This window comes from Anopheles cruzii, chromosome 2 (assembly GCF_943734635.1).
Source record: "Anopheles cruzii chromosome 2, idAnoCruzAS_RS32_06, whole genome shotgun sequence".
NCBI classification, from domain to species: Eukaryota; Metazoa; Arthropoda; class Insecta; order Diptera; family Culicidae; genus Anopheles; species Anopheles cruzii.
In genome coordinates, this window is record NC_069144.1 from 30,175,308 (window position 1) to 30,199,567 (window position 24,260).

General features: G+C 40.7%; 3 protein-coding genes across 3 annotated transcripts; all 3 read left to right on the plus strand.

The window, feature by feature from the left end:
- Nucleotides 1-774: 774 nt before the first annotated feature.
- Nucleotides 775-4,791, plus strand: LOC128267279 (uncharacterized). Its single transcript, XM_053004084.1, has 8 exons — nt 775-1,034; nt 1,100-1,184; nt 1,268-1,422; nt 1,493-1,630; nt 1,695-1,746; nt 2,265-2,425; nt 2,530-2,693; nt 2,765-4,791. Exons 1-8 carry the CDS (start codon nt 831-833, stop codon nt 2,916-2,918), a joined length of 1,113 nt encoding a protein of 370 aa, XP_052860044.1. The 5' UTR covers nt 775-830; the 3' UTR covers nt 2,919-4,791.
- Nucleotides 4,792-5,137: 346 nt separating this feature from the next.
- On the plus strand, nt 5,138-5,822 carry LOC128267805 (LDLR chaperone boca). Its single transcript, XM_053004731.1, has 2 exons — nt 5,138-5,345; nt 5,416-5,822. Exons 1-2 carry the CDS (start codon nt 5,190-5,192, stop codon nt 5,803-5,805), a joined length of 546 nt encoding a protein of 181 aa, XP_052860691.1. The 5' UTR covers nt 5,138-5,189; the 3' UTR covers nt 5,806-5,822.
- A 558-nt stretch (nt 5,823-6,380) lies between these two features.
- On the plus strand, nt 6,381-23,064 carry LOC128275859 (intermembrane lipid transfer protein Vps13). Its single transcript, XM_053014420.1, has 21 exons — nt 6,381-6,443; nt 6,855-7,022; nt 8,328-9,572; nt 9,656-9,914; nt 9,986-10,237; nt 10,304-11,067; nt 11,135-11,511; nt 11,589-11,913; nt 12,673-12,785; nt 12,852-13,625; nt 13,710-13,845; nt 13,968-14,135; nt 14,200-16,349; nt 16,408-16,731; nt 16,816-16,943; nt 17,029-17,116; nt 19,063-20,604; nt 20,680-21,212; nt 21,283-21,705; nt 22,194-22,332; nt 22,410-23,064. The coding sequence occupies exons 2-21, from the start codon at nt 6,923-6,925 to the stop codon at nt 22,623-22,625; spliced, it is 10,056 nt and encodes a 3,351-aa protein (XP_052870380.1). The 5' UTR covers nt 6,381-6,443; nt 6,855-6,922; the 3' UTR covers nt 22,626-23,064.
- The last annotated feature ends 1,196 nt before the right edge of the window (nt 23,065-24,260 follow it).

A 24,260-nucleotide genomic window follows, 5' to 3' on the forward strand; every position in this document is an offset into this window, starting at 1 on the left:
CCAGTATGAGTTTTTAATGGGGCACTTCACACCGGTGTCGGTGTCAACTTCCGCCGAAGTAAAACTCTCTGCACACCGTCGAAGTAAATTTTGGACCGACACGACGCTTCTTCGACCCGTTCACACCAATTTGCCGAATTTGGGAACGTCGAGAGAAAAGTATTTCGCCCTGTTGTTCGGCGAAAAACATTGAGAGACCTTGTGTATTTTAAAACTAATCGAAGACTACTCAATTGAGGTTTTTTTGTATCACAAGCATTCAAAATAATTTTAACTTAATTATTACTTGTAATTCAAACACAAATTCATCATAAAACTATCTAAATTCTCGCGCCAAAACTCAGTGTATTTTGAACTTGCAAATATAAACACAAATAATCTGTCAAAACACAGTCAACAGTCAAAAATTTCGCCCCAACTACCTCAGCACCAACTGTACGAACCTTGGCCAAAGTTGCTGTCGGTCACAAAAGTAGAATTGTCATTTTTCTAAACTTTGTCTTCGGCGTACGAAGTTGACGTCGACACCGGTGTGAAGTGTCCCATAAGAAACGCATATAAGACAAAGCGGTTTTGACGTTACTTTACGTGTCGAAATTTACTATCCAAAATTTACTTCGCCGGTGTGTGGAGGACTTAAGTCAGTCTATTTTCTATACCCCAATTCAACATCAATTTTACGCATGCGCCGGTTTCTCAGATCTTCAGGGTTTACGGAGCGTCAGCACGAATTTAATTAAGCCCGACCTAAGTTTCCTGCAGTAAAGTGCAGTGTGAATTTTGTTGATATTTTATTGCTACCCTAAGTTTGCTGTGCAATTTGGCGTACAATGGAGACCAATAGTGAAGTCGAAAGTGAAAACGACAAGGACCTGCTAGTCGATGACGACATCGATGACGACATCGACGACGACGGCGGAGATATTGACGAGGAGCATTGCTCTGGTGATAATGATGATTTAGACGAGGAATCGAGAGAAAACGATCGTGACAGTGACAGTGGAACAACAAGCAATGCGCAGGATGCAAAAACGGTATTGATTTGGTGCCACGGACTATCGAATCATGTCGGTTAACATAATATCTTCCTCCCTCATAGCCACAGGAAAGCCACAAACGTAAAGGATCGCTGAAAAAGAAAGGCTGGCTGAAAAAAGTAGCACGTGCAGTAATGCGTCCTTTGAGTGAGTCACGATTGAATCTAAATGATAATACACAGAAACTGACGTTATTTTTTGCCGAAACATTTGCTGTTTGGATACTTCAGGTAGTAAGCTAAAATGGAACGTCAATTTAAATCTTGATGTTCAAGCGTCGAACAAGACCGGTCAAGCGAAGGGAAACTCAAAACGAAACGCTGATGCTCCATCTTCCAGCAACAGCCAGCAGCCGACCTCTGCTGATGCTGCAACGATAAAAAATGTGAGACATTATTTGCGCTTCAGATACTGCGTGGAGACATAAATATGCTTTCCCAAATTCCCTGTTTTAGCTAAAAGCGAAGAACAAACGTCTAAAAAAATTAACTAATACGTTAAAGGCGAAATATGCTGCTGAGTCCGAAAGAAATCGTGTGACGGTGGCGGAACTCAGAAAGAAGGATGAAGACACGTGTGCGCAATTAGCTAATGTTAGTGCTTTTTAGAAAACGCTAAAAAGGATGTTCTTTTAAAATGCTTGATTTGTTTTTACAGATGGCAAACAAGTGTGACGAACTGTGTCGGGATGTACAGGCTAAAGATAAAGGTATCATACAGTTATTTTTAAATCAAAACATTTGCTGCATGTCAAAATCATCTCTCTTACTCAAATAGTTGAATAATACGATTTCTGAATCTTCAATACAGCTCATTTGTGTCAAGCTATAGTATTTTCCTGGTGCGTTATAATGTTTCAAGTTCAGACTTTGATTCAGAGCAAAACACCGTGAAAGGAGCTAATGGATTAATCAAGCAAGAGCAGTTTCCTGAGTTCCAAAAATGCGTTTTACATATTTGCTCTAGTGCTGCCATCATCTCATTTTCAGATTTCTTATTAAAAGCTATTTTCAGTGTACTTTATATATCGTGTGGCAGTTTAATGTAATGAATTATTAATGCTCAACAAGTAACAGAAACACACATTTTGATCGTTTTATATTGTTTTTGCTCATCGTATTATTAGCTCAAAACAAACATTTGCAGGCATATTAGCATTGTGTCACCGGAACCATAAAACCCATCATAGCACGTAGCAAATAATAACAATTATTTTGAATTTTTTAGAGCTTGATACGGTTATAAAGCAAAGAGAGGTTATTGCGCAAGAGCTACAGAAAACCACAGAGGAACACCGGATTAGGTTTGATAATCTAACAGAAAGTCTGACAAAAATGGAAAATGAGAAAATCGAGATAACCGAGCGAAATGCACTCATCGTGGCAGAGGTAAGAAAGATGACATAGGGCAAAAAAGAACCAACATCTTTTTACTAGATGGTCGACTTTACTAAAAACTATTTCTGTCAACTCTTGGTGCAATTTCGAAACAGATATCACAGAATTTAGAGCAAATGGAACGCAGTAAAAAAGAGGCCGAGTCGAAAATCGCCACGATGAAGAACAAATTGATTAGGCTGCAAACCGAAAAGTATAAAACACAAAACGATTTAGACGTGTGCCAGACGGAGATACGTAATTGCTGCATGTTGACAACGTAATAATTATAGTGTACCTCGTGTGATCGTTAAGACGCATCTCTGAATAGCAAATATTCTATTCTTTCAGCTTACAAACCATAACATCGGCCAAAACTTACTACGAGAAAATCAAAAATAGGCTGTACACATGTCCACTGTGCAATGAACAGTTTAAATCTCTAGGAACTATGCAGTTCCACGCCGAAGACTGTGTTCAATATAGTGTTCAAGTGTTCGAATAACTTAGATTCAATGGAATTTCACGTGTTTAACAATGTAAATAATGCATCCCTGGAACATAATGCCGTTGTAATTTGTTTCCTAATTGATGATTCAGGTCCCTATAGTAGAAAGTTTCAACTCCTTATAATGAGAGGTGAATCATACCAAAGATTCATCACTCCAAAACAGCTTTTCTCACAATAAGCGACGTTTCAAAGCATGCAGATAGTAAAATACCGTTCTTTTTTTGTATTGGCAATGGTTCAGTGCAGAATTTTGTTGAAAACAAGGCCAGATTTGTCTACATGCTATAGGCTACGTCGAATGATAAGCACGGAAGGAAGTTGTATACCTTCAGATGTTTGTTTTGGCCAATATTTTAGGCGGATTGTAAATGGTGTTTGGAGGAGATATTCAGTATACGTTTATCAGCTCGTTTTGGTGTTGATTTCTTGCGGCCACAAACTTTAATATGATGAATACTACCTTCATTTGCATTTGCTTTCATTTCACAGTTTGATTATTGCTGCCGATTGCTTGCTCGCTTTTGTCGAAAATTCGTGCAATATCCCTATCATTTTTACCACTAATACTCAAATTAATAACTAATTTACGTTATTAATTGGTATACTTGGGATATTGAGAAGGTTCTACCATATTTCAAGCTGAGAAACAGCATAATGTCTTGTGAATTCTTCACCATGCGTTTCTCAGTTTTAATTCTGCATTTTGCATATTAAAACATGTAAAATTTCATGTTATTATTGCTCATAAATTTAAAAAGTTGCTAGTTGCTTTATTACCGAGCAAAACGAAGGAAATTGGGGTGAAAAACTGAAAACATCAAACTTCCAATATAAACTAAGGTTGTTTTCGCCGTGCTCAAATTTACCTATGGCCACAAATGGCCGCACCAGTCTACTAGACTACATCTAAATGTCATTTTATCGCTCACATTTTAGTCTTAGAACCTCAATCTAATATTCAACGTCTCAAAAGCGGCATTTAAATAGAAGATGTACTCATATTTTCACATATTATTCAAAAGTTCAGGAGTCAAACTTCTTTTCGCCATCCACTATATATTCACAGCCAAAGCGCGCAAATCTTTGTTTACTTTATTATAATAATATAATAATAATATTTATGTAGACCTGGTTGTTTAAAGCTATACAGGTGAGTCTTACAAATCTAAGGAGACGAGAGGAGAAAGTAGAGGGAAAGGAACGCAAAACGGACAACAAAGTCGAGCGAGACTCCATTATGAGACAGTTTAACAACACTTAGTCGGCGTAGAGGGTTTGGAGTGCACGTCTGAAGGAAGCAAGAGGAAGGTGGAAGTCAAAGTGACTAGGAGTTATTGAAGGAACGGAGGCAACAGAGGAATGGGTCCGAAGAGCCAAAAAGCGTTCGGCAACAGGGAATGAGGAAACAGTCACGGCGGCGCAGGGAGCGCGAAGGGATATATAGAGGAAGGCGGGCGAGGAGGGCAGAATCGTCGATAGCACCCAGCAGCAGCCCACCGATCAACACATTTTGGGCCACACACCGTCTATCCACTAAGGACAGGAGGCCCAATTGAAGACAGCGGATCTGGTACGGTGGAAGATCCGAGTAGCTATACCCCAGCTGCCGACAGAATACCATGCGGGTGAAGCTCCTCTGCACCTGCTCAAGCGCATTGGAGAGTACTTTGGTGGAAGGGTCCCAGACAATGCAAGCATATTCTAATCCCGAGCGAACCAGGCTACAATACAAGGACAAAAGACAGTCGATGCTGTTATATTTTACAAAGTTTCAAGATTCATTTCAAATTTGTTACTATATATACCAACAATGGCAGCTGTGTTGCTCAACGTTGATCAAGAATGTTGTGTTACTATCAAAATTAAAACTAAAATAACCGTTCTAATTTATGGCCGGATGGACAATTGCGTTTTGGTTTTCTTTTATCAAAAAACTAATTTATAGTTGCATTTCAAGGCACGTTATTTAACGGCACCAAAACGGTTTTTAAAAGAACTTATACGACCATTAATGGTATCTTTTACACAGGGCTCGGTTTTGCAGCAAAAGCTTATTTCATTTATAACCATAGATCAGAATGGACTAGCATGCTTCGAGTAAACAAAATTACTGTCATGAAGTCCGATCCGAGATTTAAACAGAGCCCTCTTACTTTTCATACAACGTTCCCCTTCGGCAAACGTCAAAATAACACGTCCGAATCTCACGAGGGTCATATTCAACGTAAACAAACATCTTGCACAAGAATTACCGTAAGTAATAAAATGAGCAAAACTTTGCTAGTCTTGGGCATTTGCGTGCTAGCGAATAGTCTAATCTTAGCCAAAAAGTTCAAGGAAGAAGAAAAGCCTAAATGGGCGAAGAAAGACATACGTGACTTCAATGATGCCGATATGGAAAGATTGCTGGAGCAATGGGAGGTTAGCTGCTGCGGCTGGTTGGTGATAACCATAGTTGTTAATATAAACGTAACCATTTCCTTGTTTACAGGAGGATGAAGAGCCGCTTGAGCCCGATGAATTACCTGAACACTTGAGACCAGCTCCTGCAATCGATATGACCAACGTTGATCCCTCCAATCCGGAGGGGATTCTACAGATGTCGAAGAAAGGCCGCACATTAATGTCATTTGTTAGTGTTAACGGCAATCCTACGAAGCAGGAAACGGAGGATATAACCAAGATTTGGCAGACTAGCTTGTGGAATAATCACATACAGGCGGAGCGGTACTTGATCGATGATAATCGTGCAATTTTCATGTTTAAGGATGGTGCTCAAGCGTGGGAGGCCAAAGATTTTTTGGTAGAACAGGAAAGGTGTCTTCATGTATCGATTGAAAACAAGGAGTACAAAGGAAAGCATAACCGAGATGAACTATAATATCACCAAGTGGTATTGCATGTATAAATATATCGAAAGACTGGAATAAACGAAATAACTACTACAAAATATAATAAATAGTTATATTGTCAGCTTCGTGCTAGGATCACCAAACTTTGCCTACATTAAGTCCCAGCGATACCTAATCGCGGCGTCTCTGTTCGTCAACCTACTTTTACACACGCACTATCATTTTGAGGACCTTTATTTTTTTAACAGAGTTTATCGGTTTACGTTTTTTGGGATTTTACAATTGCCTAAGAGTCGAGGATAATTATACGATTTTGGTTTTTACGAACCAGTCATGTGTTCCACACTAAAAAAAATGTAAACAAAAGCCATTTTTTGACATCGCTGTCAGCAAGGCAAAATCAAGTTAACAGGCTTCCAAGAATAGTGCGCTACGCTAGTATTGTTTAGTCGGCAGAAGAGTGAAGTGAAGAAGCGTGCGTTGCCTTGCTGAATTGCCTATTTTATTACAATCGCTATCGTGTCTGGCGAAGAATCTAGTTTGACTCGAGGAAGTGCAGTGTATTTGGGTGGTGGTGGTGGTAAGAAATAAACAATACCGGCGCGGGGGGTTGCGTGAAGAAATAAACAATCGTCGTTCACGAGAAACCACACGTTAGTTAGATTCGGTAAGAACCTTGAAACTTCTCCGCAATGATGTCACCGTGTACTCTTAAACCAAACCCAGCCGTGCAGTATGACGAAGTGTCGTGTGATGGACGATAATGTGCAATCTGCCATGAGCAATCTCATTTTTGTGTGCTTTTTTCACTGCAATGTGTGAACGAGAATCCGTTTTTGTGTGGAACTGCTATTTGTGATAACCGCGTCAGATCTTGGTAGCTTATTTTGCATTAACTCTGTGTTCCACAGCAAAAATGTATACTTTTTTCGATAGCAGAAGCGTATGTAATAAATTAATAACGAAACACCACCGCACGTTTTCGACCGCGGCGCGTTCTTATCACAAACGCGTAGAAACATATAACACCGAAGTTCTTTGCGCGACCTCTAGTAATACGCATTGTTCTATTTTGCAGCTACCTGGTTGAAAACCTGTGGATTTTAGTCGCTTGAAAGAAGTGCGTAGGCAATATAAAAAAAGAAAATGGTGTTCGAAAGTATAGTGGCAGATGTGTTGAACAGATTTGTTGGTGACTATGTTGAAAACTTGGACAAAAAGCAACTAAAGATCGGCATTTGGGGTGGTAAGTATTTCGTAAATGATGGCTGATGCATGATTTCTGTAAGATGCACGCTGGTTCGCAAACACGGCACGAGCAAACTGCGTTCAGTTTGAATTTGGTTCGATTAGTTTAATTGTAAACATATATAGAACAGGCAGAGGACGGGTAAAGGAAACAGCGTGGCTGTGGTCCTTTTTTGAAAAGCAGGTCAGGATGGTCGAATAAGTAAACAACGACCTCGAATCATGTACGTTGTGTGGCGATGGCGACAAAATGATTGGTATGCTTTGCTCTGGTATGTGGTGACGCTTGAACATTGATGAACACGTTGCATCATGATCATCGCCGCATCGTTAAGCTAGATCGCAAAACAGGGAGGGGTGCGTTAATCTGTTTACTTAAAAAATGACGCATTTGTTTTTCATGTCTTTTACACTATCACTAGGCGACAAGTAGTTTAGCTCTTTTAGGAACAACGTGAACTGTTTGAATTGTAAAGTATTGTTTCGGCCCATTCTAGTTTGGTGTCGCTCGAAAAAAAAAAAATCTGTTCCCTTGTTCAAAAAATTGGAACAAATAAGAGAGAATTTTTAATGGGAATCATCGAGGGGTTGTTTTTTTACAATTTAGTTTTATGACTATCGATTGCCAGCTTCGTTCAAACCGTTCCCGATCTCGTGAACCAGTACTTGTACCTATGCTTGCTTTTAGCCACTTAAACACTCTTTTTCATAGGAAACGGATGGCTAACGTGCTTTCGACACGCTCTTATCTTTCGGTCTTATCTTATTCAGAGTGGAATAATCATAATGTTTACCAATAAAACTAAAAATTTACAAACATAGCACTATTATTTTATGGAATATGCATTTTTGCAATCGCATTTCCAACGGGTAAATTTTGACATGCTTAGTAGCAAGAAAAATATATTTTATTTAATTAAATATGAAAAATTAAAATACTTATGTTTGTTGGACACTGTTTGAAAGGCGATCTGTGTTCTGTTCAGCAGGCCGCAAACGATGTTTATAATTTTGTCTAATTTGATATTTACATCTGTCCGTGCGTACCCATTACTTTAGCAATTACTTCACACAACTAAACTCACTCACCTCTATTTTAACTGCTATTACGTTTTCGAAATATTTCAATTTCTTTTTTAGTAACTGTTGACATTGTTTAAGGTTATTCATTCGATTTAGCATGTGTGAGTGGTTAATCGACTATAGACCTCCTGGCTGAAGAGCTCTCATACCTCGAACTAATGCAATGAACACACGATTGGTCAATGTCGGTATATTGATGTTTGCTTGGATCATATTTCAGGTGATGTCGTGCTTAACAATCTCATCCTTAAGCAAAGTGCTCTTAAGGAGCTCGACCTGCCGGTTACTACATTGTATGGACACTTGGGAAAGTTAATCTTGAAAATCCCATGGAAAAATTTATACAGTGCCCCGGTGGAAGCAATCATCGAAAATTTGTACGTGTTGGCCATCCCCAACTCGGACGTTCGTTACAATGAAGAAAAGGAGCAACGAAATGCCTTTGAGGCGAAGAAGGCTGAACTATCTCGGATTGAGCAGGCCAAGAAAGCCGAAGAAGAGAAAGAAAAAGAAATGCCTGTTGCGGACAAGTCATTTGCGGAAAAACTAACGACGCAGATTGTGAACAATGTCCAAATTAAAATATCCAACATACATATCAGATATGAAGACACGACAACCACTGGCCAACCATTTGCCTTTGGCGTAACACTGAGTGATCTGAGCGTTCACACGACGGATGAAAATTGGGTTCAAACCTTGGTAGCGGACTCGGTGACAAAAATCTATAAAATGGCCCAGTTGGACATGCTGTCGGTTTACATGAACTGTAACACGCAGTTGTTCCAGCAATCCGATCCGTCGTTGTACAAGGTACTGTTTGAGGAATCGATTGCCTCCAAATCCAGACAACTGGCGGAGTATCGATACATTTTTGGGCCCATCAGTTCGGGAGCGTGCCTGGAAATGGCACCAAACCCAGAATTAACAGATGTACCGTTCTCTTCGCCGAAAATTAAGCTCAAGCTTTGCATGGAAACACTTGCCATTGGCCTGACACGCTTGCAGTTCCAGACAACGATGCAACTAGTGGAGGCATTCGGCCGGATGATGCGTGCGATTCCGTACAGAAAGTACCGGCCTCACGGAATTGGGTACAAGGGAAACTACAAGGAATGGTGGCACTTTGCGTACACCTGCGTACTAGAAACCGAGGTTCGAAGACGCCGCAATAATTGGCTGTGGGAAAATATGATGCAGCATCGGAAAAATTTAAGGCTGTACGAAGAAGCCTATCGTCAACAGCTAACGGCAAAAAAGTTGACCCCGGACATCATCAGTCGTAGTGAAGAGTATGAAAAAATACTTGACCTGCAAAACATCATCATCATTCGACAGAAAGTATCACTGGATGTGGAGAAGGAAGGCAAACGGCAAGCGGAAGAACAGAAGTCCGCCGGTTGGTTCAGTTCCTGGTGGAGCGGTGGAGCGAAAAAACAAGAGGATTCCGTCGCGGTCGACATAAGTAAGTACTTGGCTAGTTGCATTTCCGTATGGTTTAGTAATGATAATTGAACTAATAATAATTTTTATAATTTATTCTGAAAGAAAAACAATTTGAAGCAGCTATGACGCCGGCTGAGAAGGCTAAACTGTTTCAAGCCATCGGTTATCAGGAAAATGATGTTCCGACTGAGCTTCCAGAGCATTACGTCGCTCAAAAACTTCAGTTCCAGCTGAATTCCTTGGAGGTTTCGATTAGAAGTGATGCAGCTGAGGATACCGCAATTTTGAATCGTGTATTGTTACTAGAACTGAAAAGCGTCGTTTGTGGCGTAGAACAACGTCCATCTGCAGCGGCAATGAAGTGAGAAACTAGACGCGTACACCATTTACGATAGTAAGAAACTACATGTGTTTTTTTTTTACTTTTTCTAGAGTATCATTGGCCATGCATGAACTTACCATCTCAGGTCTTAAACAAGGTGACATATTGCCGATAATGGTAAGATCACAATTAGAAGGATCGAATACGTTGCTCGATGTGTCATTCGAAACAAATCCTGCCGACAAGAAGTGTGACCAGCGGGTTGTGGTAAACTCTCGGCCATTGCAAATAATTTACGACGCCGAAACCATAATACAGTTGGCCAAAGTATTTCAAACTCCGCGTACGGCAACAATTTCGCAGTAAGTACTCCGGAAATAGAGCAATGTTTAGCAAAGTTGTGTATTTTGTGTCGTTTTTTGTTGTAGATTAACAGATGTTGCCGCAGAAAAGTTAGTCAACATCAAAGAACGCTCCGCGACAGGATTGCAGTACGCGATTGCAAAGCATCCGCGCTTGGAGCTTAATATTGACATTATGCCGAGCTACGTCATCGTTCCTCATGGCGGAATTTTTTCTTCCCGAGAATCCGTTTTAGTTCTTAGCTTAGGCAAGCTCTTGGTTCAAACCGAACCTCGTCCGCTGAATCGCAGAGATGTACAAACTATGCATAGCGAGGGCATCGGACAGGATGAAATTCTATCGGAAATCATACACCAGAGTTATGATAAATTTGTGTTCGAGGTGAGCGACGTACAAGCGATCGTTGCCACTGTTGATGAGGACTGGCTTGGATCGCTACGATTGAACACCGTCACCGAGATGCACCTATTGGAGCCAACATCTTTTCACGTATCCGCACACCTGTGCGTTATCGATGACGATCCCCGGTTGCCGAAGTGTAAAATTTTCGGCGTGCTGCCTTCGGTTAACATCATCGTAACTGAACAGCGCGTGCTGGAAGTTTTGTCCATAGTAAGCAGCATACCATTTCCGGAAAATGACGAACCGATCGTGCCCGCCCCCATTACCAAAGACACAAATTTGGTCAGCTCCAGCTTGTCATTGCTGAAATATTTGGACGAAAAACAAGCCAAACTGCCAAAAATCTCACGACCGGTAGAAATGGCGACTGCACTCGACGGTGAAATCGTTCAGTTTATTGATATGGAAATTAAGTTTGAGCTAAACGGTACGCTGAACTATCAAAAAATGCAAATAAAGTGCAAACAACTAATATTGCATTTTAAATTTTACAGAATGCTCCCTAACTGTTTGTAAAAGCGGTGGCGATGGTCCGCTTAGCAGCTCCTCGGATATATTTACGACACCGACTGAAGAGTTTTCGCAATCTCCCGAGGAACAGCTGACTCCACAAACAAAAATTGTTGCTTTTGATTTACCCAGTATAGGTGCCACTAACGAAAATCAGCAAAAAATTATTGCGTTTAAATTTAAGCAACTAGAAATGACCATGGTACAGCGAACTTACGACCTCAAGCTTGCTTTAAAACTTGGTGCAGTAACATTGGATCAGTTCCGTTGGCGTAACGATAAAGAACTGATTCTGAACGTTATTCAGACTCCGAAATATGACTGCGACGACGCCTATTTATTTTCGGTGGATTACACAAACGTACGTTATTCATAGTACTTAAATGTTTTGTTTCAGATTATGACTGAAGAAAACATATTTTTAATCCCTCATTCCAGTGTAAAAAGAGCAGTCCCGAGTTCGCTACCAAGTACGAATCAGTGGAACAGGAAGTGGCGTTCGGCTTCTCTACACTACTGTTGTTGCTTCATGAAGATGGGCTAAATGAGTTGATTCAGCTTGCAAACGACTTCCAATCCCGGATGGAGGCAACAACAAAGAATAAAAAACTGGATTCGAATGGAGCACCGGTTCCAAAAGATCGTATTGCCACTATTCACGAAGAAGAAAGTGTTGCAACAGCACTTTTAAATGCCGCTCGCGAAAGATTACCAACAATATTGGAAGATGACAGTGTGTTGGACAGCAATGCGATCCAAAAAGGTATGAGATCCATTTTTCAAGAAACTTTTAGTGGCTTTATGTTATTCGTTTCAAAAATAGATTATTCTCAACACTATCAATAAGTAGTGGTAGATTACTCTTCTATGTCTATTTCGCTAAAATTACAGTAGGTTTAATAGTGGAATTTATTAGAATTCGAAAACGAAATTACACATACCTCACTGGTCACAGACTATCAGTATATTTTATTGTCGTTTTAAGCCTTGTTGCGGGGTTTTTCGTGACTACGTAACGAATTTATCAGTATAATCATATTACTATAATAATTATCAGGTCGTCTTCTAGGGTTGTTCAGGTTTCAGTTTTGCATATCTGTTCATCGTCATGTGTGACTGAACAAATGAGATTTTTTAAATTTTTATCATTGATCCTACTATTAGGCGCAATTCATTTCGAATTAGGCTTCTTTCAGTGCATTTAAATATTTGTGTAGAATTGTATATTTCAATTTGTTTTTCTTTTTCTTTCTATGTTTACAATTGTTTCGATTGCAATGTTGTGCTGTACTGCGCAATTCTACTACAATGGCATGACACATAAACCGATGGCTGTGTAACATTTATTGTTTGTATATTGTGTAACAACATTGGTTACTTTGGATCCAACACCAAAACATTGCCGGATTTTGGGCCGACAAACATCAACACAAACCAACTGACACACAATTTGACACCATCTACAACATTGAAATTTATGTAAACCATCCTACCTTTTACTGGTCGATATTAATGGAAACAGTATCTCGCAAACGTCGATCATTTGTAGATAGCATCAAGGTTAGAGTCACGGCAAAGTTGGAAGATGTTATTGTTCAACTTCAAAATGATAAACGTTCGCTGGCAGTGCTTGCGGTAGGTAGTGCGGAATATGAATTAGGAAAAACAAAAAATAATAACGTGTTTTGTTTGAATCATTAGGTAAAAAATCTCACCGGCAGTATAATTATGAAAACATCCTACACGGAGATAAACTTGCGACTGGAAGACATTGTTTTAACCGATACAAATCCGGCAACTATACACAATAAGATATTGTCCATCATAGGCGACGACGCTTTGCACGTGCAAGTTATCCTGTTCGATACGGACGCTACTTGCGACTACAACTCAGATAATATGAAAATTGATGTTCTTATGGGTTGCGCAAGAATTGTGTTTCTCAACTGGTTCGTAGCATCGGTACTATCGTTTCTGGATAACTTTCAGTCGGCTCAACAGCGCATCAAGGATGCGAGTGCCGCTGCAGCAGAAGCGGCCAGAAATAATGTAGTCGAGGCATACACGCAGGCCACGCGCATAAAGCTGAACGTCAAAGTAAAAGCACCCATCATTATTATACCCGTTGATTCAACTAGCTTCGAAGCAGTGGCCATGGATTTTGGTTATTTGAGCATCACGAACACCTTTCGCGACATCGATACGGAGAGTCAGCACGGACCGGCGATAATTGATGAAATGAAGATCGAACTGAAAGACATGAAGTTGGGCAAAGTCGGCGTTCGCCGCACAGAGGCAGCAGGCGATTCGATTTCACTGCATGACGGTGAAGATGTTAGTTATGATTTTGACACGGATCAGGGTTCCGTACTTAGCCCGACCAATTTTACATTGGCTATAAAACGTAATCTATCTTCTGGCTGGTATCGGGAACTTCCTGAAATTGACGTGTCCGGTCGCTTGAAGATAGTCGAGGTAAATCATTAATTTGTTTTTTTTTTAATTATTGTACAAAATAAGGAAATACCTCTTTTAACCCAAGCATTGTTTTATTTTTAGCTCAACTTTATAGCTACTGACTATTCTGTGATCATGCAAATTTTATCAAAGAATATGACCGAAGGTCAGAATGAATTCAAAAAGCCAGTAAAATCACACGCGAATCCGAATGAAAAAACGTCCTCGAATATTCCCGGTAATTATATATTACCATTCTATTATTATTATAATAATAGCAGTTGCAGTTGTTGCAGTAGGATGCTGAATCTTGATAGCAGGGATACCTAATTCAAGCATTCAATAACTTACATTTTGCAGCTAAATCGAATTGGACTTCGGTTAGCAAGAAAGCAACGGTAAAGCCATTCGGTGTAGATGTGGATCAATTGAAAACCATGGATAGTTCGGCAGCAAAGCAAACGAAGATTGATACATTCCTCAAGTTCAATTTCCAAATCGACAGCATCAATATCAAACTTTTTACTGGTAAATATTCATGAGTTAGCCTGAAACTTTGTTACAGATTACCCTTTGTCCATCAATCTTTCAGCACCCGGCCAAGGATTAGCGGGATTCGAAATATATTACTTGTCCCTCCGCGGGAAAAAGCTCACAGACGGTAGCCTGCATACAGCCGTAGTGCTTTGCGATATCCGGCTCGATGATATCCGACCGAATCGTGAGCATATGCTTACCAGACTGATGGAACGTCGGGTTAATGATGACGGTTCATTGGATGAGTTTAACGAATCACAAGAACAAGTCACAGGTGTGACTAGTTCTCCGTCTATTTCCACGCCTCGCTCAATGATTAACATCACATTCAACATGAAGGAAAACGATATGTTCTTGGATGTTGAAGTATCCAGCTTCAATCTGGTTCTATCGGTAGACTTTTTGTTAAAATTGCAGCAGTTTCTCCAACCAGAGGAGTTGGTTGAACAACAGGCTTCACGTGTAACTGAAAGTGAACAAACGGAAAAACTACGCCGCGCTAGTGTGTCTGCCGGAGCGTACAATGCGCCGCAAGAAGCTGACAGACAAATGACCGTGATCATCAAAATTGAGCAACCCGACATAATACTTGTGGAAAAGATGGACGACGTCAACTGTTATGCGTTGATCTTGAACAATGAAATATCTTTGAATGTGCGTTTGATTGGCGAACGACAGGTTATTAAGGGAGAACTGAAGGACTTGTGTTTATACTACGCTGAATTCAACCCCGAGCGACGCAACTCCACAAAACATTACGTCGTGCGTCCATGCTCCATCAGCCTTAACGGATCTACACCGGAAGGATTGGGACTTCATCTTAGCATCAATTCGACAGAAATCAAACTATCGGTTTCACCTGCTGTTATTGAACTAATGAACAATGCACTTCAAACGCTAACCGCCAAAGAACAGGCTCAGTTGAGCGAGTCTGATAAAACGGTTGACTATGAAGAACTGTGGCACGTGAAAGAATATGATTCGGATCAGTTTTGGTTTATTCAGCCTGATATAGCAGAAGACGCGCTCAGCTTCGAGTCATTAGCTACTGCGGAGGTGAAGGAGGAAAAGTGTTTCATTGACATACCATCGATATCGTTGATCGTAGAAACTGGGCTGGCAACCAACACGATCCCGATGCTTTTTATCGAAACCAGCTTGCAGGGGTCCGTTGCAAATTGGAGTTCAGATATGAAGATAAGCAGCTCGTTGCGTTTGAGTATGTCGTACTACAATCAAACGCTAGCTTTATGGGAATACGTAATCGAACCTAACGTTATCGAGCAATCCAATGGAACCACCACGTACATGCCATGGGAGTTGACATTCAACATGGAAGTTGATCACCACGAAGATCGATCTCGTGAACCGACAACCAGGATGCACATCGCTTCGAGAGACAGTTTAGAGATGACCGTAACGAAGACATGCTTGGATGTGGTGCAAAATCTCGCCAAAGCGTTTTCAGAAGCCATCAAACGGGAAGGCATGATTATGTCCAGTGTACAGGCGCCCTATGTGTTGCGTAACGATACCGGTCAAGACGTAAAGGTGAACTTTACGGCCAGCGATTTCCTGATTCATCCATCGCATCTTGGTTCCTCGCATATCGATGACTTGATTGTAATCAACCAGTCGGCAGAAGGGTCTTCGCTAAGCAGTTGCATCGTTCGTTCGAATGGACGTTTGAGCTTGCAGCCCAAGCATCACTGCTCGGAACGGTCGATCCTAACGGTATTGGATGATAAAGACATGAGCAAACGCATGTTTATGAAAGTAATCGTTGCTGACACAGACAAAGAACTAACATTACCAGTTTACAAGTCCGACAAACGCTACTTCCCCTTGTTTCGAAAAATGGGCGAAGAACCGTGGGGCCTTATATCGGAGGTGAAAATCGAGCATGGTTGCACAATTTTGGTGTTGCGTAGCATTGTACAAGTGCATAATCATTTCACTGTGCCGATAGACATGTATCAGTTTATCAACCACGAAAAGTGTCACATAGGTGAAGTTCGTGCAGGAGGATTCTTAAATGTTCCGTTATACTGCTTGTACAGCGACATGAAAGAGTTGCACTTTTCCATGAAAGGATATCACTCATCAGCTCAAGGAATAAGCTGGAAGGAATCGCCCAATAACTTCAAGCTTATTAAAGGTCTGCAATGTGATCCAACCAAAACGTTCGAGCCGTTCTACATAAATGTAAGTATTTTATATTGCACTACTTACCGGAATACACAACGGTTATTTTTATATGCAGGCAGTACGACAGCGGCAAGAAGTGTTTTATGAAATATCATCGAATCATACGATGATGAGTGCGTGCTACGAAATTCACTTGCGACCTCCATTTTTGTTGAGGAACGCCCTTCCCATCGGTCTAACAATCTCCGTTGCCGGGTGCACTGTTCGACGCGAGTGCGAAATTACTAGTCATGAAAGTCTTTCGAATTCTTCTACTGTGACCGGAGAAGACTTTTTGGATTACGGAGAAAAGTTGTTGCGGCCTGGAGAACTGCTTCATTTACCAACCGTTAAAACGTCCGCACGTTCCACCAGTGAAACGTCGTATATTGTTGCTCGAGTGAGTCATAATTTATTATTGCTAGCTCCTAATTTTATCGTCGTTTTTTGAACATCTTTGCACACGGTCATACATTATTTTCAGCTTGTTAACTACTTGGATAAAGATTGGTCATGTACCACAGAAATACCAGCTCAGCCACCAGAATTCGGTGTTTGGACATTCAATTCCTATGATTCCGTAGAAGTTATGTCTCTACAGCTGGGTGTAAAGTAAGTGATATTAAGCGGCATATCACGCTAGTTCGATAAGCCCCGTAATGTGTAACATAATAATTGTTTTTGAATTTCGATTCAGATACGAGCATCGCGCAGACGGATTAACTGCGATCGTTTACTGCCCGTTCTGGATGTTGAATAAGACTGGACTAATGTTGAGTTACCGGGTAAGTGAAGCAATCGCATAATCTTTAGTATTAAAATGCATGCAAAGTTTTCTTGACTCTTTTGCCTAATTATTCCGAATGAATGATAAAAAAAAATTATGCTAAAATTGATAGAATGCATCAGGATTCACACATTATATTCAAACGTATCTATATTTAAATCAGAAATTGCACAGCATCTTAAAGCCCTCTTGTTTTTTGTGATGAATGAGAATCATCAGTTCGTGTTTTTCTGCAAACGATTTGGAAAGTTTCTGTTGTCTGTTTCAAAGTCATCGTTTTCATTCGAGCTAACTAAAATTGTCAACTAATGTGTCGTTTACATAATAATTTGAAGCCCAATTGAATTATTTAGAATACATGTTTTGAAGTAAGTTGCAAAATAATGTGCAATTATTAGTATTTTTTTTTTTTTTTGTTTACTCTTAAAGGACGGGCTGAGTCGTATTCATTATTATTAGTACTATTTATGTTGTTTATCTATTTATTATTGATCCTGTTGATTGATTATTACGTAAACCAAAACGTTATCCTATTTATTTTCAAAGCTTATTTTTTACACTAGAAATATGATTTGAAATCTACTCTACCTGTTCCGCTGTTTTGTTTTTCTATGCATTTGATGCTTTCTTTTATTTTATTTCTTCTCAGTCCCGCTAACAATAGGCGTTTATTGATTATTGTTTTTTTCACCTTAATGTATGTTGTTTGTCGTAAACGTTTATGACTGGCAAAAAGATAGCATTTCCGAATACGGAATACATTCGTCGCTTTTATCATTATTTTCGTTACCACCATTTTCAGTGCTTTTGTTCACAATGATCAAAAGTGTGAATATTATAATGCTTTGCTTTTTATTTTCGATATCAATATATGCAATTAATGAGAAACATGTACGAATATTTGTGCATCGGGAACAGAAATCCAGCAAAACGGAGAAGAAAGAATTAAGCGGTAAAGTCTCAAAAAAGGTATATCTTTATCTTACAAGCTATTTGAATAGAGAGATTTTCAAATGTTAATTTTTGGTTGATCAGTTTTATGTATTCACGCTTTTCTACACTGGCCTGCGTTATTTAACTTGAACTATGTTACGTTGTTAACGATGTTAAACTAAATTTCTAATGAATATCTTACCTTCAAACCGTTTTTGCTCCTGTGCATCATTTTCGTTTACAGCAATCATTTATGTTAAAGATGCATGAGATCAAACAGTAAGCAGTCATTTAAAATTGGATTATAGTCAGAGGTCACAAATGGATACTTTTGTAAAATTGTTTGAAACAGATTCATAAATTTGGACTACAACAAAAAACTGGTGGTGTACTGGGGTATTACAAAAAGCTGGAAATTCTGAAAAATTAAGAACATTGTGAAAGAATAAAATTGTCTCTCAGTCTTTCTTTGGCTGTCTATCAAGAGGTGTTTTGATTAATTTAAACATATTAAATGGATTTTATTATGATGTTACGGTTCTAGCTGCGCCATGCGGTTAATTTTTTTATTTGCGCATGGATTGGGTTCAATCTGATTTTTCTTCGTGATCTTATCCCGCTTATTGTGCTGCTTATTTATGGTTTTACGGGCTTTATCTAGAATCATCTTCTCCTTCTCTCTCTTTCTCTTCGTGACTGAATGTTTTTCTATAGTGTCTTTTTTTGTATTTTTCCATCTTTCAAAGTTTACGCCTAATTAATGTAAATGTTGCACGATCTCTGTTTTCAGCTTTTAATTGTAACAATGAAATATTCAATCATATAGCTGAATCATTGTTTGTTAAGTTTTTAATGTTTTGGTCTTATTATTGATGCACATTTGGCCAGCTCCAAATTGTATTCAAGTAATTAATGTATTGATTAACTTTGTGTATTGTTTAATTCTAAATACTGTTCAATTAATGTGGCTAAAATGTATGGTTTCCTTTTAATTACATATCTTATTTCTAGGCCAATGACGAAAATACAAACATTCTCTACCACCCCCCGGAGTACGAAGGACCAATTCTATTTTCTTTCCGGGAGAAGGTGTTTTTCGGAAAGAAGAAAGCTGCGGTGCGGGTCGATAATGGCGAGTGGAGTGAAAAGTTTTCCCTAGATGTGGCCGGTTCGAGTGGTGTGGTGTTGTGCCACGGAAACAACATGAAGTACGAAATTGGCGTAAACAACACCTTGACTCACAATTCGCTCACGAAGCAGATTGTGTTTATGCCGTACTTTGTTCTGATCAATCGAGCAAACTTTGATGTCGAGGTGCAGGAACATCTTCGGCCCGGTGATTCTTTCACAAAGGTGCCCATAAATGGTTGCGTACCGCTTTGGCCAAAAACCGAAGACAATCGTATGCTAAGGGTAAAGAGTGCAGATCTGCCTGAGGTGACGGCTCCGTTCAAGTACACAGATGTCCAGTGCACGTTACTGCAGTTGCGCAATCGGTACGGTGGCATTAACGTGGATGTGCACGTTACGGAAGGCGCAGTCTACATTACGTTTAGTGGCTACCATCCAGGAGATGCTCCGGCGCTGCTAATGAACCATACGAAAGAACCATTCGCTTTCAAAGAAAAAGGTGACGTTAACGGTAAGATACTGATGCCGAATCAAATGGTTCTCCACACATGGATTGATCCAGCTGGTGAGCGTACGATCGTGTGGGAGAGTGGATCGAAAGCACCGGCTATCGAGAATGATTTAAGACGAGATGGCATCAGTGAATTCAAGACGCCCGGCGGGAGCGAAATATACTGGGTGTCGTTCTTGAATGGCACGCAACGTGTTCTGTTGGTAACGGATAATTGCAGCATAGCATCTGGTGTTCACAGTGCCATCCACCTCGATCAGGTGACGCAAGAGGTGAAACTGGAGATACAAGGCGTTGGACTTTCGCTCGTGAACAATATGAAGCCAATAGACCTGATGTACATCGGTATTGCCAGCTCCGGGGTCATATGGGAGGAGCAAAAAAAGTCTGGCCGTTTCAAGCAAATGAAGATACAGGAAACGATCCTCATAGAAAATCTTTACCAGCAGTATTTGCGTGACCAAGAGGTTGGCACAGTGGCAAACAAGAAGTACTTCCTCGATGGTGATTCTCGCAATGAGGTAAACTTTGTGGAAATGAAAATACGAAAGTCTACCGAACGACGCTTGAAACGAGCCTTTTACCCTGGACTGTGGGTTAAAATTAAGTCGTCCAGCCATCAGCTGCAGTTTCACGCCAAGATTAACCGCATTCAAATTGACAACCAACTGGTGGACTGCATCTTTCCTGTGGTCCTAGCACCGGTGCCACCACCGAAGAGTGTGGCCGCAACTACGGAGTTTAAGCCATTCGTTGAGATGAGCATGGTTCAGCGCATAATTCCACATTCGAATGTGAAGCAGTTCAAGTACCTAGTGGTGCTTATTCAAGAATTTCACGTAAAAGTCGATCTACCGTTTGTGAATGAAATTTTCGACATTATTAGCACTGAGATCACCGAAACGGAAGCGGTATGTATTTGACAGTAAAAAGATGAAACTGAGACCGGACTGCTTAATCTTTGTTTTTTTTTTATCAATTTCTAGAAACAACTGTTCGCAAAGGATTTGGAATTGCAAACTCAACCACTGCACGCGCACGTCACGATTCAGTCGCAACAAGAAGTGAAGAACTTCTATGATAACCTGCACTTGGGCCCGCTAAAGATACACGTTAGCTTTTCCATGGCCGGGTCTGAATCGAAGGCGTTACCTGGCATTCTGTCGACCATACTTCAGGGCGTCGGTGTAACGCTGACGGACGTCAACGATGTGGTCTTTCGGCTGGCTTTCTTCGAGCGTGAATTTCAGTTTCTTACACAGCGTCAACTTGTCTCTGAGTGCGTGACCCATTACAGTGGGCAGGCAGTAAAGCAACTGTACGTGCTGGTATTGGGACTGGATGTCATCGGAAATCCGTACGGTTTGGTGGTCGGTTTTACCAAAGGTGTAGAAGACTTGTTCTACGAGCCGTTCCAGGGTGCCATACAGGGACCTGGAGAATTTGCCGAGGGACTGGTACTTGGCGTAAAGTCACTTTTCGGACACACTGTAGGTGGCGCAGCGGGTGCTGTTTCAAAGTAAGGGGATACTGTTTCATGACTTCCATGCCAGTGCGTGCATATTTTTTTGATGTTTCATCTTCCGCAGAATTACTGGAGCCATGGGCAAAGGCTTGGCAGCGTTGACATTCGATGACGACTTCCAGAAAAAGCGACGTGATGCGCTGAACAAAAAACCCGCTAGTCTTCAGGAAGGAATAGCGCGCAGCGGCAAAGGACTGGTGATGGGCGTGTTCGATGGTGTGACGGGAGTTTTCACGAAGCCCATAAGTGGCGCCAAAGAAGAAGGCGTAGAGGGCTTTTTCAAAGGCCTCGGAAAGGGTGCCGTTGGGCTGGTGGCTCGCCCGATTGCCGGTGTGACTGACTTTGCAAGTGGCAGTTTTGATGCTGTAAAACGGGCGACAGAGTTATCGGATGAAGTCATTCGATTGCGTCCACCTCGTTATCTGCACAAGGATGGCATTGTGAGACCTTACTACCGCAAGGAAGCGGAAGGATGTAAATTGTTGAGGTGAGTTTTATTCTTGGGAATCGCTGTAAAAAGTGACGTCATTCATGTCATCCATGTTGCTTTCTCTGTTGAATGATGATGAATGAAAGAAACGTCGAGTGAACGAAACGAGGACTGTTTTCTAAAAAAAAATTGAAGTGATGAACGGATCTTCTTACTGGTTTTGGTTTACCAAGTGAATGGCATTTGTCAAGAATCTACCAGATGGTTGTTCACTAATTACCAAATCCTTTTTTCTATTAGAACAAAGCCTAATGCCTTTCAAGAATTTTTAATTTGGGTTGGTTTTCAAATGTGTGCATTTAACAGAAACATAGTTATGGTTAAAATGAACCATTACGCAGTAATAGATAAAATTTGGTGAAGAATAGTACAGTATTCTCTTTGAAGAGCTTTGTTTTCAGTCGTTCCTTTTCGGTGCACTTATTGAATCCTTCTCGTACTAATAACGTATTATACATTCGCTTTTTATGCTTTTATCCTTGTAGAGATATTGATAAAGGCAAGTTCGCCGAAACGGACGCATATGCGTACTACGAAGTGATCATTGACAATAAGGATGTTGTTGTGCTAACCGACTGCCGAATTATCTATGCCATCAAGAGTGAAATGTTTGGAGGATGGCAGGTGAGCGCTTGGTTACTTTGTGATCGTGACACAATTTTGTAGCGCATACATTATAACGGATTGTTTTCATTTTTCAGTCCGAGTGGTCTCACAAGTGGACGGAAATATTGAGTGTATCGGTGCTGAATGATGGCATTGAATTGTTACTGCGGAATCGGGATAAAAAGTCGTCGCTGAAAAAAATGTTTAGCTCGTCAGGACCCAGCAAAAAGATTCTCCTCATGTCTGCAACCTCTAGGCGCGCTCGACTGAGCGCAGAGATGAGTCAGCTACTAACGAAAGTAAATGCGTAAAGAAAACCGCGTGCGCCTTCACAGCCAATAAGCAATCATTATTGTTATGCCGACAGCCAAGTCTGAATTCTGTTTTTCGAAACTCTACACACAAAAAGCTTGCTTTTTATTATTTTCTATTGTTGCACATTGGTAATCTATATTTGCAACGTTGGTAATCTATATTTGCAATGTTGGTAATCTATATTTGTATATTATATGCTTTAGTATATAACTCCGAATTTCTACTTATAAATATAACGAAGAAGAAAAAGTACAAACACAATGCTGAAAATCATTTTGAGGAATAAAGTTGGATATAGAATAATTCTACTTGGTCACCAACGTAATCGCAACTGCTCCAGGCGACTTGTTAAGCTTTTACAGTGATTTGTTTTTCCCAAAAAAGTCCTGATTTATACACCAAATCATTAGCTATATAATAAAACTTTGTGTGAATGCTTTATATAAGACTTGCGTACTATATTGTTCAAAACAATTGAGCCCTTTTATTTCCTATCATATCCTATCAATTATCATTAATCATTAGGTATTCGTGTAAAAGTTACTATAGAGCTGGCATTTTTTAAAGCTTTGGTTCGGTTAGCTCTCTGCAAATGACTCAGGCAGAGGCACAAACACTGTGTACCTGCCCGACCAAATTACACATAATTTGCAAATAATATCCTTTAAACGATATTCTGTTGTGTTGTGCAGTTTTGCTTTGTCCTTTGCGGCAAACCAGCTCAATTCATCCGGCACGGTGACTGGATGAATGGAACTCACCACTCGTGCGGTCAGAGCTTGCCCATACACAACAAATGGGTCTGCCGAAGCTTTTTGAAATCTAACCACTTGGCCGCCCGGCGCCAAAAACCAGCTATCCGTGTCATCTGCTGAAATGGATTCGCACCTCAACACGAATTGCTTACGGATTTTCACCCTACGGCCGTTGTTCGTAGGGATTGGAATAGGAGGAAGGGGCTTATGAGCAGGACGACACGCTGCCTCACGGAGTAGCAGGGCCCGCGCGATCTGCTGCATCGGTGGTGCGGTCTTTGTGATGTCCACTTTGTGGTTGAGGCCACTAACTGCGGCCTTAAACGAAGACGCAGACTGTAGTGGCAATGGCCCAAACTTGACAACCTCATCTACTAGGTGCAGTAACTGGTGAAAGGTATCCGTAACATAGCCGACCATGTTCTGGTACACCTTTATGAAAGTGCGCAGCAGGCGCCGTGCATAGTTCAACAAGTGTCGATATCGTGTGCTGTTGCAAATTGCGATGGCAAAATGCAACAGGCAAAAGTGCATGTAGTGCTCGTGACTTATTACGTGTTTCAGTACTACGATGCCTACGGCATCGAGAAAGGAGCCCCACAGGGTGTGCGGCCAATGAACAATGTATCTCCCAAACCGTCGCGGTTGCCTTTCGTGCGGCAACCGGACATGACATATGAAGTGTTGCAAACGCTTATGATTTTTTTCTTCCATTTTCGGGACATTACCGAGGCCTTTGATAAACGCGAAAAACAAAGTTTTCGCGACACCGAGTTGCAGTAATTGCCAGTCGTAGCCAATAGTGACATCCTGGACGATGTCGATGGGCAACCTTGCCAACGGCGTCACAACGGGTGACCCATCTGCCACTTGCTG